Below are 16,582 nucleotides of genomic sequence, written 5' to 3'. Positions count from 1 at the left end.
GTGCATTTCGTGAATAGGAAATAGTAATAAAATAGTTGGAGGAAGGTTATTTCCTCCTCCGTGTACATCTTTAGCGTATACTGTCAAGTTTCCTTCGCGCAGAAGCCGACAAAACGCATTGGACGTCCGTCCGTGAGCGGATGTGACTACTGCAAGAGAAGGAAGGATGTAACAAGAGAGAGAAAGAGAGAAATAGAAATAGAAAGATAGAGAGAGAGATGGAGTATCTTTGCTCTAATATGTTCCCACTCCATCGCTAGATTACGCAGAACGATAATGCAAAGGATTGTGTTGCTAAAGCGATTCGAATAAGCAAACTGTAGAGAGGGGCGCAACGCGATGGCCTCGAAGGTCAACGTTCTCGCTCGTAAAGGAACGATCCATCGGATTATCGATCCGTAAGAGAACATTCGGTGTGTATCCGAATGACTCGCTCAATAAAGATACCAATCTAAACGGATCCCACGATTATACGATTTCTAAGAGAGCCTCTCCCAGGTAGAGGAGAGATGCCGGAGAAAATGCTCCGAAGAGAAACGGATGATTTTTCGAGCTTGGGATTACACTTGCAATCGGCTTATATCAAACGGTGCAAGAAATCGGTTCTAAAATATATCTATCCTCGCGAAGTTTTTCCAAGCGTAGAGACACTTTGAGATAACAGAAGAAAAAGGAAGAAAGACGGAATTAGAAAAAGAAAAAAATGTCGGAGAAGAGAATGTAGAAAAGGTGATCGAGACGGTCGATCCACGCGTGTTTCGAGCCGATCGTGCGCGCCGACCATAAATTCGTAACGGCGCGTCCATCGGTCGTTCGAGGATAGGCCGCAAAGCAGGGGCGGAGGAAAAAGCAATCAATCTTTGAGAGGCAGATGAGTGCGGGAACCTAAAATATAGGGCAACACAAATTTAGTCTAGCTGCCGGTCCGCGTCCACGTGTCGACGTGAATGCGCAACCGCCCGGGTTTGTAATCGATATTGCCGACAAGGCACCACGCCCTGCACCTGCGAGATGTGCGGGATATGCAATGGTACTGAACGGTCCGGGATCCACCGCCCCAACCCACCCCCTCTTCACTGCTACGCCTTCGCTCTCCACCCTCTCTCACTCTCTCTTTCTCTCTTTTCCTATCCTCTCTTACCCTCTCTCCTATCCTCTTCTCTACGCTACTATACTACTACACTCCATACTCTCCACTTTGCTCTCTACCCTCGCAGCGACCAACCAACCTTTACTTACTCTCTCTCTCTCTCTGTCTCTCGCGCGCGCTTTCTCTTCTTCCTCTCATATTTTCTATCCAATTATCTGTTTATCCATCTCTGTCGTCACCCTCACAGTTTATTTCATCTACCATCTTGCCCTTAGAATCGCCAGCAACGTCATCCCGTTGCCTGGAGAATTTGTTACCGTTGCGGTTTACGTTGGCATGCCTGCCAAGAAATTCAAAAGAGGCGACCTCGCCGCGCCGCTTCTTTTCTTTCTTTCTCTCTTTTTCTACCACGCCACACCCCCACATCCCCTCTCCCTTCCCCCGCACTCCTGTTACTATAGAATGAGTCTTAGATTTTATTCGGTCACGTCTTATCCGTGTCGGTCAGTTTCTACTCCTCGATTTCTATCCTATTCTCTCTGTCTCTTTTCCTCCCTTTCGTTATTACACTCGGTAACAAAATTCTTAAAAAATTCGCTTATCTGTCCTTCTTTCATTTATCTCTTTATCTCTTATTAGTCGTCCCACGAGAAGAGATAGAAAAAAGAAAGAAAGGAAATATTCAAATGACTTTACGTATGAGAGCGGAAAAGATATGAAATTTTGTAAAATTCCGAAAATCAAATATAATGGATTACGCGTTACAATTAACATTAGATATGTTCTCTTGTGGGTGGCGATTAAGCGTTTAAGCTTTTCCCGTTGAGCCGCTTACTCCGAAACATTTTCATTACGATAATTTTTAAACTTGACGTAGGTATTAGACACAATTCTACAGAGGAAAGAAACAATTTTCTTAAAACGTTCCAATTCCAATCTCCTTCGTTTCTTTTCTTTCAAATAAATTCTGACAGAGAGATAAAATTGCAAAGTCGTTAAGAGAAAAATGAAACGATTAGGTATATGTGATAGATGGATCGCAAGAACGTCCTTGGTAAAGTTGCGTCCACTTTCAACCCATCCCAATTCTCCTCTCCATTCTCGCGTCATCCTCGATTTCGTCCACTTCCGGACCTAGTCCGATTATCCACTAACATCTTATTTGCTCTTGCCGTTCTAAGAGTGTTCGCAATTAATGCGGACCACGTAAGCGCACCTACCAACCGTACCAACCGCGTCAGCATTTGCCGTGCTGCTTAAGAAAACAACTAAAGGGTAGATTCATTTATGGCGCCGCGGAATTCTTATCCCCTCTTTTTTCCCGGTCTCGGAAACTGTGTCAGCTGTTTCGCGACATTCGATAATACGCTTAGCAAGTTTCTTCGCAGTTTTTCTTATATAAGAGAGCGTTTAAAAATATATATTTATATAAAAGTGAAAGAGAGATGGAGCAAGAGAGAGAGAGAGAGAGAGAGAGAGAGAAAAGAAAATTAAACACAATGCCTGGCAGCGTTCCAATTACCGATAAAACTGCAATTTCCTACGGATGACGCGTTAAATAATTTTACGTAGAACGTTCGACGTTTTTCTTTCCTGCGATTCTCGAGTTTTCCGCTCTCTTTCTTTCGGCTTATAGGTCACCCTTACCGATTTGACCTACCGTCTCGATCCATCCTTAACCATTTCCCGTATTTATCTATCCATCTATCCAATCTGGATTCTCTATCTCTTTATGGCTCTCTATTTTTTCTGTCCGGACGGTTTACCGACCCGGACGGTAGCTCGACAGGAATACCAAATAATATAGGCCAAGCTGAAAGATTTATATCGGACACCGGCTCGGTATTTTACCCCTATTAAAGGCAGTCAAAATTCAACGACCTTGTCAAAAATTGGATTCACCGAAAATCGAGCGTGGACGTGTGCAAGTCATACGTAATAAACCTCGTTAGTATTGATCATCTCTTTCTCTCTCTCTCTCTCTCTCTCTCTCTCTCTCTCTCTCTCTCTCTCTCTCTCCATCTCCATCTCTATCTCTCTCTCTCTTTCTCTCTCGTTATTCGATGGCAGCGAATCGACGTGTCGAGAACATTAAAATAAATTATACTACTTCTATTTTTGTTATACAGTTGCTATGAGAAACGAATTAAGACGTTTTATGGTTGGACGAGTCCAATGAAAATGTCGATCTAGTTTATACACGTTCTATTTAACAACGTCATTTTAGTTTCGTTAATATTTTTCTTTAATATTGTTTATCATATCATCCCGTTGCCATTCCAATAACGTATTTCGTAAAATCAATTAGATCGGAAGCTAATCTCATAATTCGGTCCTAAATCCGGATCTTCGTTATTTCGATACTCTACCGTTTCCATCTACCTCCATTATTTCAACAGTTTACTCAGCCGGATCTCTATACAGACTAATTTCCCATCAGAGTTCTATGTGTTATCGTTCTCTTGAAATTACATATCTATATATCATCTATCGCTTTCTTTTCCATTTTACAAAAATTCGATCAAAAATTCCGAGCTTAAAGCACAACGAATATTCAAAGCTTTCGAATAAGCAAAATATATGGGAACAGTTATCTTACGGTTAGGATAGATTTTCCGCTTCGGAAAGCCGTTCAACGAAAAGCTCGTGAAATGGAAAGCAATATGGGTAAAAAAAAAAAAAAAGAAAAAAAAGAAGAAAAGATATTACGAGTGCGAGCGCTTACGCAGGATTTTCGTGGGATAATGATTTAAGTCTTGTCTCGCTTTCGATACGATAACGAGAAATAATAAAAAGAAAAAAGAAAAAAAAAACAAGAAGAAAAAAAAAGATAAACTCGGCTATTATTCTTTTTCGTTAAAAAATGTGATAACGTTATAGCACGTTTAAACGATCGATCAATCTCGAATGAATTTCGTGACGATCGTAAATACGGCCATTATCGAATATATCAATGATGGTATGGCAGAATACTGTAACATCGAATTTAAGGGAAAATTTTATTACCGCAATTGCCGTTAAACGCACGGCCTACATTTCCTTCGTGTTACCGCATCAAGCTATTATGCGATATTGACGATATTAAAATTTAGTCGAATCGTTCGTCGGGACAATTTTTCCCAATGGAAAAATCCAATTCCCACGGGGAACCATTATCGTAGTTATCGCGATCAACCGAACTATTTTGTTTCCTTTGTTTTTCCTCTTTTACCCTTTTCTTTTACCCTTTTCTTTTTCTTTTCTTTTTTTGATTTTCTTTGAAAACGAGTAAACGGTCGTCGCGATGCACGTCGCCGTTGGAACAATAATACGGGACTTTAAAGAAGTCGAAAACGCTAAGTACGCGTACTATCGTTGACTCGAGGGAGTAGTGCTTTTCTCCCGAGCACGCGGACTCCCTCGGTTGCATATATGTATGTAAAGCTAAAATCTGGCCATCTCACAGAAGTACCTCCTACCGTCATTGACTATCATCCACTCGAGGCTCCCTCAGCCTCGGCTTATTTTTCGTATGTGCTACGGGGAAGAAGTAGGCCAGTGGAAACCGCATCTTTTTATCCGCACGACGTCCATTTTATGAATTTTGGGAAAGCACCGACCAGTATGGAGATGAAAAAGTTCGTTTGCTGTAATGAAACTTCAAGAAAAAGTTTCGACGTCCAGGTCTCCGTACCTTCGCCGTCTCTCTCTCTCTCTCTCTCTCTCTCTCTCTCTTCCTCCCCCTCCCTCTCACACGTTTCGTGAATTCATACACATGTGTTCGCACGAAAGGGCCGAACCTGCATCCTTCGATAAACGTACATATCGGCCCGCAGCTGCGCCAAATTCTGTACCGGATAATCCCCGCCGAGTTTGCTCTCATTGTTACACCCGTTACGTCGTGTTCGTCAAATAATCCAACTTCACGATGCAACAGATCGGAAATCAAACTTTTCATGAAAAATGACGTACGCCGACAAGATAATATTTCTCCCTTTCTGGGAATCGGAATTGATTCTGTACCGTGTAAAATAAAACAGTAAATTCTGAACGAATAACGAAAAGATATGAGAGATAATATTGTTCGAGTTAACAAAAAAAAAAAGAAAAAGAAAAGAAAAAATTATCGCAGAAAAATGTAAAAGAAATAATAACTGGATTATTCCCCCGTTACCCTTTTATTTTTTCGAGTAAATTGTGCAGACCTTGCGAAAGATTTACTTTTTGGGTAAGAATTCGTCGGGCAACGCCTATATTCGAAAAGTCGGTGAACCGTGACTATTGCTGATTGGTGGACGCGCCGAGACACGAGGGTGCGTAAAAGAAGGGTCCTTGGGAAAAAGAAGGGAATACCGTGTGGTGTTTAGATTGAGACTCTCGTCACGATTTAGATCGCCTGATTGCTCCGAACGTTCGATCGTGTCAGCTGATTGTCCGACGAGACGATCCGATCTGTCAAATTTTCCGATTATCTTCACTCCTACCTATTTATATCATATTTCGATACACTGCGAAAAATGAAACGATCCATACGTGTTAAAAGAAAATTTATTATTATGATGTTATAGTTGAGTAGAAATTTATTGTTCTCTTTTTTTTCGTTTCAGACACCGATTACACGTTAGATGATTCCTATTGGAACGAAGAAACCCAACCTGGTAAGTCAAACACGATTCAATTCAATTTATTCTAACTTTGATCGAACGAAAGAATCGAATTTTATATCGTGTATCTAAATTTCACATGACACCTCCGATATATATTTATATTGATATATATTGATTCTTCTTTCTTCTTTTTTTTTCGTTTTATTCCTCTTCTTTTTTTTTCAATCGGACAATCAAGAACGAAACGACCTGTAGATACTTTGAAATCGAGTTCAACGTGTGTAACTTGAAACCACGATATCCTCGAGTTATGTGTTTAATTAATGTCATCGTTCCTAAGTTCGATGAACGATTCAACGGAATAACACTTTTCGACTATCGTGCAGATCTGTAAATAAATACACGGTAAGAAGGTGGAAAGGACCGCATTGCGCCATTCTAGCTGGAAACTTGATACGATGGAACATCTACGCCTCGAAGCTTGGTTACAGCTTATTGTTAAGTCAACACTGGTGATTGGACGGAAATACGAAACTTAAATTGGATTAAATTTTAGACGAGAGCAATACACTATCGTAGAAAATTGGCTAGGGATGTAAGAGTCGTTCTATCGGACATTTAATTCTATGAGCCTTTCTTCTTATTTTTCAAATCTTGCATAAATACGTGAAGCATTAAAAAAAAAGAAAAAAAAAGAAAGAAAGAAAAAATAAACGATCTTACGTAATTTTAGCTCGAAATATTATGTCCTTAAAAAGGTTTAGGCATTCTCAAAAAATCTCAACTAATTTCATTTCTGTATATAGCACACATTGGTATAATTAATAGCTTTTCCAACGAACCGATTAAATTATACCTTGTTAACAATCCTAAGCGAAGTAGAAAACGAAGTAATGGGGTGTTACGTTATGGAGAGAACGAGAAAGAAAGTAAGAGAGAGCGCGAGAGAGAGAGAGTGAGTGAGTGAGTGAGAAAGCCTTCGGTATACGGTGTTCCATCTTAAACGTGTTACGTGTAATGCACGTGAAGCAAAATGTAATAACCTGCCATGTTTCCTGAATTAATTGCAATTTGGTCTGAGTACTCGTAACGCCTTCGCAGAACTAACAATAATAACTGCCGCGGGCTGTTCGGGGAGTATTGAGGCGAACGATGAGAGAGGGGATAAATTAATCTGTTAGTAATATCGTAACACCGTTCGTTTGACTTGCCCTCCTGAAGAACGAGAGAAAATTAAATTCACGAGAAGTTTCTATTAAAATACGAAGTCATTATATACTTATGACTTTGTTCCAATGATTTCGGTTGACCGTAATACTATACGAATATATTCATCCGCAAATAATTATTCCAAATGTCCATATTATCGACGTTCTTAACGAGTTCAGCCTTTCTATCTAAACATCATCGTTATTAAACGAACAACAAATGAAACGGTGCTTTGTTCTAGAAATTGTCCACTATCTTCCTATCGGGAGAGCTTCCAAGATTTCTTTTCATTTCTTTTCATTTCTTTTTTTGCAAAAAAAAAAAACTAATAATCTGATGTGAATACTCTTGAATTTGTTCCAACTATGTATGCATGTAATCTCAATAACGAGCAAGGAAGAGCTTATGCTTTATTAAAACTTTTTATGAGAAAGTTCCTGGAATCTTCTGAAACGCATAATCTGAGATAATTAAGCGTGATAATTAACTCGACAACGATGTATTCTCAAAGAAAATTTTCAAGTAATCGCAAAGGAACGGTCGATAATTTTCAATGAATTATTATAACATATCAACGGTGTAAATTCCCTTTATAAATTGTGATCGATTACGATGAGACCGACGTAAGGTCGAAAGGAACGAGACAAGGACAGATTGAAATATTTGTGTAAGGGCAAGCTTCAAAGTGCGATAGTAATTAGTTTGACCCATCAACATAGAGAAACGCTTTATATTTCGATAAGTTGGTCGATGCGCTCCTCTCTCTCTCTCTCTCTCTCTCTCTCTCTCTCTCTCTCTCTCTCTCTCTCTTTCTCTTTCTCTCTTACACATACGGAGACACACACACGCGCGTGCTATCTCTCTTTCTCTGTTTCGTGCAGACATATAACAAGTACATTATCCCTGTACTTCATTTTGAATGGGTTGGGATACATCGAGTAAGCCCGGAAAGACGATAAGAGGGTAAACCAGACACTACATATTTTAAGTGCACCCTTGACTGATAATCCGAACTCATTCGTCTCTCACAGCAACAGTTTACTACGGTCGAGGCGAACTTAATACAATGCCGTCGTCTTAATTAGAGAATATCGCAAAGCTACGATTAATCGAAGATGATACGAAGAGCATTCTTGTTATGCGTCACGTTTCCGAGAGAAAGAGAGCCAAGGAACTAGTAAGAAACGTGAAAGAAATATCAATGCATAATAAATTTATCGATCACCCTTGGGTGATTATTAAAATCAATCAAATATAAATATCTTTAGTGAAAAGACTAAAGTCTAACTTTATTGATAATATCTTTAAGATAACACGATTCGATTCTCTGTCTCCCTCTCACGAATCGCACCAAAGTCCATTAAATGCGAAGATGAGATCGGAGGTACTCGAAGCAAATTGGAGAACTTACAATTGAACGGAGAAATTGATTTCAGGTGAGGTCGAACGATTACTGCGAGAGTATCGACAAAACCAAGAGCTAGTACGAAATATCGGCGCCAATTACTATCAGATCATCTATCCAGTACAGTTACGGCATCACGAGAAAATGGGGATATCCACGAGAGAAGTCGGCGTTTCTAAGGTAATCACTTTGTCGCGATTTTTATGAGGCTTTCCCAACACTCCTTCTATTTTTTCGTGTATTTTTATCGTGCGTTGAAAAAAAAAGAATAATAAAGAAACGAGGAAGGAAAAAAAAAAGAGAAAAAAAACCAGAGAGATTAACAAGTAACTATCTTCGCAAACATCGACCTATCGTCCGAGCTACGGCTTATCGCGCTTTTCGTTATTTCAGTTTCCTCAAAGAGGATACGGGGAGGGAGGATATCAAAACTCTAGAGGCAGATTAAGAGTAAGTTTGCGCGGATTAATACCCTCGTAAATTACTTAAACTATCTCGCGTTAAATCGTTTAAAGTGCGATGTTAACCGTGTATATTACTTTTGAACTTCAGATAGGAAGGCACTTTCACCGGACGTCTCTCCTGATCAAGGCCTTTAATCATAAATTTCGCCTAGATTTAGAATTAAATACGTAAGTTATATGCTCTTGGTTATTCCAAAAGAAAAAAATTGAAAGAAAGGAAAAAACAATTAGGTGAACAAATACGTGTACGTACATATACCATGCGTTTGAAATTAAACGAAGTATAACGTCACTGTTACAGGCAACTTTTAGCTCCGAATCTTATACAAAAAGACTTTTTAGTCAACGGTGCGGAACAAAGTTCTAAACAGGTAACGTTTAATCGATCATTAATATCACCGGTATTATGTAGCTATACATGGATATACATTACGAAGCATGATGTAACATTTGATTGGAGTGATTTAGAATGTCTAACAAGAATAATCGTTTCCTTTGTACAGGAGATAGAACATTGTTATTATCATGGCACCGTCAGAGATTATCCAGGAGCTACCGCCGCTTTTCACACGTGTAACGGTGTCAGTGGTGTCATACATTTAGGCAACGAGACTTTTGTCATTCATCCGTTCTACGGCGGTGATCTGTCGGTCAGTTTCATTCCCTTATAACGAACTTTGATTCTGATACGAATCTCTTAATAAGACGAGAAAATATTTTTGTTGATCATATCGGAAACAGGCGAATGTCAACTTAACGCATTAGCTATTCCCACAAAAGCGAGCGTGTCATGTGAGCTCTCTATCCTGCCCATTCGACGGAAGTGTTTGCACGATCTCCTCTTTCTCTATACAACCTATACTTACACACATATATATATACACGTACATACATACATACATACATACATACATACATATACCAAACGCGTAGTGGGCTTAGCCGACGTAAACACCCGCGATCCAGTTTCGTTAGCACAAAACGAAGCATAGAAGCATTCGGTTAAGGCGACTAGCGAACGAGTAACATTCTGTGACCCTCCTATAATTCTCCCATGTATCCCTTTACTTATCTTTCGAAATAGATAAAAGAGAATATTGAACTTTATCCAATAGATTTTCCTTTTTTTATCCTAGACATTTTTAGGAAACGTATCAAGTTTTGTCTGTTTCTTTTTATCTCGAGCTATCGATTATCAGAGGTGTTGTTGATTTTTAATTCCCTCTCCCTCTCTCTCTCCCTCTCTCTCTCTCTCTCTCTCTCTCTCTCTCTCTCTCTCATTCTCTATTTCTCTTTTTCTAAAATAAAAAACAAGAAAAATAAAAACGAAAAAAAGAAGAAAAGAAGGACAAAATCATAAACATGGATAGATAGGAAAGATTTAAAGCGACGAGAAAAATGGTTTACGTGTTCATAAACCTTCTTCACGAGCCCTCTTGTTATCAGCAATATTACGTTCACTGGATCAAAAGCAACCGATGGTGACGGAAAGCGTAATACGATTACGTGCTCGGCTTATCGTTGTACTCTCGTGAATGGCCACGCAGCTTGCGGTCGAAACTCCCGTTCGTACGAACCATAATCGTCTCACCACCCTGCCACCACCACCACCACCATAGCAACATCACTACTACCTATTCTATCCATCTATCCACCAAACTCTTATAGCAACAAGAACGTTGAACTCCTCCCCGATTGGGAGTGCACATTCGAGACCAGTCGTGAATGCTAACTATATGCAGTCACCTCTCTTTTAGCAGAAACATCCTCACGTTATATTTGAAGCTCGAACAAAAGCGGACAAAGGCTGCGCTAACTTGGGAAATCTTGAGTGGCGTACGAAGAACCGTCGGCAGAAGCATGTTTTGTGGCTATCGGAAAGCACTTCCGATCGGTACAAGAGAGACGTCCGTGAAGCAACCAAATACATCGAAACTGCCATCATTATCGATAAGGCTATGGTATATCCACTTTACTCGTGGTAATGCACTTCCTTTACCCTACCTCGAGATAGAAACTTCGAAAAACTAAATTTCATTGTTTCTTACAAAAATTATATATATATATGTATACTAATATAAATATATATATATATAGAAAAGAAAAGAATATTTATCTTTTTGCAAAATAACATTCTGGAATTTCGATGTTTCGATCTTCTCTCTCGAATTTAATATACGCTCGATGATCTACTCGTCTTATCGAGGAAAAAGTATCCTCCTCGTTCTAAACAAGATAGATTCTCGGATATTCGAACGATACTATTGAATCACTCAATATCTATCTGAATTCTACGTAGTAACCGTGTCGCGAATGATCCTTCAATTTGATTCTGTTAACGGGCCCCTTCTTTTCTCTACCAACAGATATCGACGTAGATCGTTGTAAAATCGATAAAAAGAAAAAAAGAAAAAAGAAAAGATACTATTTTCGCCGAATCGTTTTCTATTTTCAAAGATATTGCAAAATTCTTTCTAGATCTCTGCTTAGATCGAGGACCCTCGGGATCATCGAGATATTTCAAATCATATATTATCAAATTCTTACTATTTTCGCCAATATGATGTTACCAATGTGCACTTTGTTAATATTTAGTTTGACAAAAGAAACGGTAGCACCAGAGCCGAGGTTGTTCACGATGCCATCCAAGTTGCAAATATCGCGGATTTGGTAAGCAGATACAATTCGTTATTGCTTAAAAACTTAACAAGATTTCTTTTTACATCGGATACAATGAAAATTATTAGAGAGAAAAAAAAATAAGAAAAAAGAAAAAAGGAGAGGAAAAAGAAAAGGAGAAAAAAAATATCTTCTCTTTCAAACGTTTCAGTATTTCCGTACATTAAACACTAGAGTCTCCGTCGTATACATCGAAACCTGGCAAGGTGGTAACCAAGCGGAAATCAATAAAGATATGGATATTGGTGAAGCTTTGCTAAAGTTTAGTGATTATATGTTTCGGAGGGTATACAATGTTGCTCAGGACACCACCCAATTGCTTACGTGAGTCTGACACACACCGACGATAAATGAGAAAAATAGAAGGTTAGAAGAAAGATAAGAAGCTTTATCGTTTTACTTTTCTTTTTTTTTTTTTTGTTTTGTTTTGTTTTGTTAACAGGGGTGAGACTTTCTCAGGTGGAGAATCAGGGGTGGCTGTACCGCAAACTGTGTGCAGCCAAAAATCCATAGGAATCAGCGTCGATTTAAATACTTACGAACCCCATCTTTTAGCTGGTACGATGGCTCACATGATAGGTCATAACATTGGCATGCACCATGACGATGGACGTAAGTGATTCTTGTTCTTTCTCTTTTTAAATCTACCGGTTTTGATCTTACGAAGAACGGGGCCAAAAGCATCGAGAACAATGAACAAATCCTCCTGAGTTATTTAAAGAACAAAGTCAGATCGATCTCTCGATAACGCTTGCAGGAAACGAGTGCAGCTGCTACGATTGGCACGGATGTATCATGGCACAATCCATCGTCGGCTTGCAAAACGTTCAACCCTACAAGTTTTCCGAATGTAGTAAAAAAGATTACATAGAAACTTTAAAAAGCGGCGCCGGCATTTGCCTTTTTAATAAACCAAACGAGGTAAGCGTGTCAAGTGGGCCGAGTACTTCGATCTCTCGATGATCTTAAGTCTTTCTCTCTCTCTCTCTCTCTCTCTTATTCGCTCCATTCACTCTCTCTCTCTCTCTCTCTCTCTCTCCCCCTCTTACCCACTCATTCCATTCACTCTCTCTCTCTCTCTCTCTTTCTCTCTTTTTACCTCTATCTCTCTCTCCCCCTCATTTATACTTCATTTGTACAAACTTTTTCTTCGTCAATTCACAGTTAGAGGTCAGGAGAACATGCGGAAACAGGGTAATAGACGACGGGGAACAATGCGACTGCGGTACACTCGAGGAATGTCACGAACTCGATCCTTGCTGCGATCCGATCACCTGTAAACTCACATCGGAGGCCGAATGCGCTTCCGGACCTTGTTGTAACAATTGCAAGGTATAACGATAAACAGATCTGAATCTACGAGCTCCGAGTTTCTGTTCGGCTTTATTAAGCGTCACTGACATTCTTACCACTAGCATAGACACGGGAATGTTCTACCGTCTGGTACATATACCTTACAAGACCACTTATCCACTCTCGTGCGTGGTAGTCGAGATTAACCCAGAAAATCTAACCGAAATTCGAGCTTCCTAACGATTAAGTGATCGTGTATCGTGCGTTCGGAAAGGTCATTCTTCCCTCAAAGTTTACCACCCTAAAAGGAAATTACGTTCAGTTAATCGATCTTAGACATTCAATGAACTTTAGCCGGAAATAAGGAAGAAAATGAAAATTTAACAATATCCTCGAATCGATCGCGTTAAAGATAACGTTATAGCCCAATCATTATGAAAACTTTTATCGAGTATATAATTATCAAGTAAATGTAAATTAAACAAATCGAAAGGTTTTATCTTATCGGAAGTAACACGTCGAGACCAGACGAACTTTGGTCAGTTAAACCGAATATACTGAAATAGATATACTATGCGTCATCGACATCCCTGCTAGCATCGCCTTTTAACACACCCCCTATGGGCTGACAACGCGTACCAACACGCCCATAGGACGAGGAGTAGTACATTGTAGATGCAGAATATGGAACATAGTCAAGCGACAGCGTACACCAGTACGTGTTAAGAGGCAGCTATAGCTGTGACCCTTCATATACTCGGTCAGTAGGTCTCTTCTGTAACGTTCTAGCGAGCTAACTCGTCGATGTCGATGATCACCGATCTTCCTCGAGACCTTACGAGTGACCCTGTTCCCGGTGAACAGGACAACCTTTATCGAGAATGGTGATCGACCATCATCATTACGGATTTATCGAACATTGTCGTTAAATCACTGACCTGGATTGGAAGCTCACTGAAAAAGTATTCTTGCAGAATGGTTCAAAATGAAATCGTTTGTCGTCCCTATCTTCGACCTCTTCTGCAATCAATTTTTTAATACCGTCCGCGGAATACTTATGTACAGGGACGAATCGTTACGAATCGGTAGACTTTGAAAACGTTAAATTTCTTTAGCATTTATAGAAGAAATTAAAGAAAAAAAAAAGAAAAAAGAAAAGGGAAAAGAAAACCAAGTAAAAATGCTCGTGTGATTCATTACTCACGTACTTCAAGTACTATTCTCTTGTTCGTTCATACGCTTTGTATTTTTCTTCTTTCATCCCTGCAACAACCACCACCATCACCACCACCACCACCACCACCACCACCACCACCACCACAACAACAACAACAACAACAACAAACAATAACGACAACAATACAACAAACAATACCATAAAACAACAGTTACGTGCACGCGGCGTCATTTGCCGCGAATCAACGAACGAGTGCGATCTTCCGGAAGTTTGTTCCGGAGAAACAGGTCAATGTCCAGCGGATGTTTATAAGAAAAACGGGAATCCATGCTCGAATAACGCTGGTTACTGCTTCAACGGTGTCTGCCCGGCTTTGAATCTTCAATGCGAGCAGGTTTGGGGCTACAGCGGTATCGCAGCTGACAAGCAATGCTTCGAACAGTTCAACTCGAAGGGTTCCATCAACGGCCATTGCGGCACCGACGCTTCCGGTCATTTCGTCAAATGCGAGTCGGAGTGAGTATCCGGCTCCACGCGGTTCGTTGGCAAATCGAAACAATGCAAGGCCGAGGAACAAAAAAGATTTAACCCGAACGCTGTACGTCGGTAGTTCTGAATGGCCAGGCTTGCATGACGTCACTGTGTGCAGGTCATTCGATTTTTCAACGAATACGTTACAGCCCTCCTTTTTCCTCCTCTTTCTCTCTCTCTCTCTCTCTCTTTTTCTGTCTCTCTATCTATATCTATCCCTCTCCCTCTTCCCTGATTGTTTTTTACCCAGCACACGTGAAAGCACGAGGGTGTACGTAGCGAAAAAAAAGAAAGGAAAAAAAAGATAAAAAAGGAAAGAAAAATAGGGAACAACAAACAAACAAATGACTTTTTATATTTTTCGGAATGAACGTTGATCGTAAATGTTTTCGTAACATTCGTTTTTACTTTTCTCTCGTTCATTATTTCACATTCTTCATACGCATTAATAACAGACACGATCGATAGTATTCTGCGAGCTAGGATAAAATTGATTTTTCTAGTAACGTTCGTTGCGGATCCCTTCAATGTCAACAAGGCTACAAGCAACCTGTTATCGACGGAATGGATCAACTTTATTCTGTTACGATTATAACGATGAAGGGTCAGGAATACGAGTGCAAGTATGTATTGAGAAAGATTGACGAGATCAAAAATTCGATGAATAACGTTTTCCTCTTACTTAGATCGACGACTGGGAAGGTAGAAGGTTCCGAAATGCCAAGTTGGGGATTGGTTCGTGACGGCACGTCTTGCGGTGATAATCTGGTGAGATATTTTTTTATATCACATTATTGGAAACCCTCTATAAGAAATAATCTAATCGATCGACCTAACGAAACGTTCTGAAAGCTTGCCAGGCAGACCGTTTTGTCTGTCGGTGGAATGAAGAGTACGGTACGATTAATTGAACGATACCATAAATCGATTTATGCAAAATGTTTGAACTTGGCGAAGAACGAGCCGATAACAACGCGAGCAAACAAAACCTTGTTTATCTTCAATTTCGAAATTCTTCGTGAAATAAAAACAGCGCTTACAGGTCTATTCGAAGCTAGTTTTTAAATACTTCCTTTAAAATATTTCCTTTAAAATACTTCCATTAAAATACTTGGTAAAGTTTCTACTGTAGATTATAATGCGTAATCGATGAAACAATGATTATTGCTCTTCAACGAGATAATCTCTTTGCTATCTCCTTCGTCTATGATTCTAGATCTGCGTAAATCAAACTTGTACGAGCCTTTTCCTACACATAAATCAAGATAAATGTCCCAGTAATCACAATAACAACGAATGCTCAGGAAATGGCGTAAGTTTCCTTCGATCTTATACTTTTTAATTTGTCGCTTCGTTCATATAACTTCGTGAAAACTTTTATATACCTAACTAACGTTTAACGTTGTTAAGAGTCGAATCCCTTTAAACAACGAACGCTCCTCGATAAGGTCACGTTTTTAGAAAAGTTATGCAGAAAACGTTTTATCTCTGTCGCCTACAGGTATGCACAAATACCAATAAGTGCTATTGTAACCCTGGCTGGAGTGGAACGGACTGTTCCATACAGCAGGACATTCCAACTATAGTACCAGCAGCTCCCACAACCGAACCATCGGATGAAGGTAGCTCAACTCCTAATATGGGGAAGAAAGAGACCCCCTACGGTAAGAGATATTCCGCAAATCATTTTCCCGTAACTAATTAAAGTTTCACTCGTCTAACGAAGATATTTATAAGCTCGAAGCACGATGCAGTCGACGAACTTTTTCAAATATCGCGCTAAACTTTAACCAAGAAGGTAGACGTTTGAATGGTACTATGAAACTTTTCGATATTCGACAAGTTAAGTCAATTTACAAAAATAAAGTTTGCATCGTCGAATGTCTCGGTCTCTCATTGAAAGGTATTTATAGGTTGCTGAAATATAAAGAGTATGGAAGTAGAATTTAATAGATAATAAAAAATAGTAAATAAATAAAAAAGAGAGAAAAGAAAACGTGATCAATATACATTAATATACTTTGCAAGAATTTCATCTCAGAGATTCTATCTTTTCGTATTCTTATCTCGATACGCGTGCGTAGAGAGATCGTGGTATGGTAGATATACGTTTAATGAAACACATTTTACTTTGAAGTTTCAAGGAAA

At 39.4% G+C, this 16,582-nt stretch overlaps 1 protein-coding gene across 20 annotated transcripts in view; it reads left to right on the top strand.

Annotated features, from left to right (window-relative positions):
* LOC127066402 (disintegrin and metalloproteinase domain-containing protein 11) overlaps positions 1-16,582 on the top strand; it is a 53,808-nt gene that overhangs the window by 21,470 nt on the left and 15,756 nt on the right. For 15 of the 20 annotated variants that reach the window (XM_051000122.1, XM_051000119.1, XM_051000111.1 and 12 more), the window contains exons 3-18: positions 5,677-5,727; positions 8,322-8,470; positions 8,684-8,740; positions 8,843-8,922; positions 9,056-9,125; positions 9,258-9,404; positions 10,512-10,715; positions 11,350-11,424; positions 11,585-11,757; positions 11,876-12,045; positions 12,191-12,354; positions 12,598-12,765; positions 14,115-14,419; positions 14,938-15,202; positions 15,651-15,746; positions 15,936-16,098. In XM_051000122.1, the coding sequence (XP_050856079.1) occupies positions 5,677-5,727; positions 8,322-8,470; positions 8,684-8,740; positions 8,843-8,922; positions 9,056-9,125; positions 9,258-9,404; positions 10,512-10,715; positions 11,350-11,424; positions 11,585-11,757; positions 11,876-12,045; positions 12,191-12,354; positions 12,598-12,765; positions 14,115-14,419; positions 14,938-15,202; positions 15,651-15,746; positions 15,936-16,098 (2,337 nt within the window). The remainder of the gene's footprint in view (positions 1-5,676; positions 5,728-8,321; positions 8,471-8,683; positions 8,741-8,842; positions 8,923-9,055; positions 9,126-9,257; positions 9,405-10,511; positions 10,716-11,349; positions 11,425-11,584; positions 11,758-11,875; positions 12,046-12,190; positions 12,355-12,597; positions 12,766-14,114; positions 14,420-14,937; positions 15,203-15,650; positions 15,747-15,935; positions 16,099-16,582) is intronic. The other 5 variants (XM_051000121.1, XM_051000120.1, XM_051000117.1 and 2 more) reach the window with 3 other exon arrangements.

This window comes from Vespula vulgaris, chromosome 9 (assembly GCF_905475345.1).
Source record: "Vespula vulgaris chromosome 9, iyVesVulg1.1, whole genome shotgun sequence".
Classification (NCBI taxonomy): Eukaryota; Metazoa; Arthropoda; class Insecta; order Hymenoptera; family Vespidae; genus Vespula; species Vespula vulgaris.
This window is presented reverse-complemented; position numbering and strand designations above follow the sequence as displayed.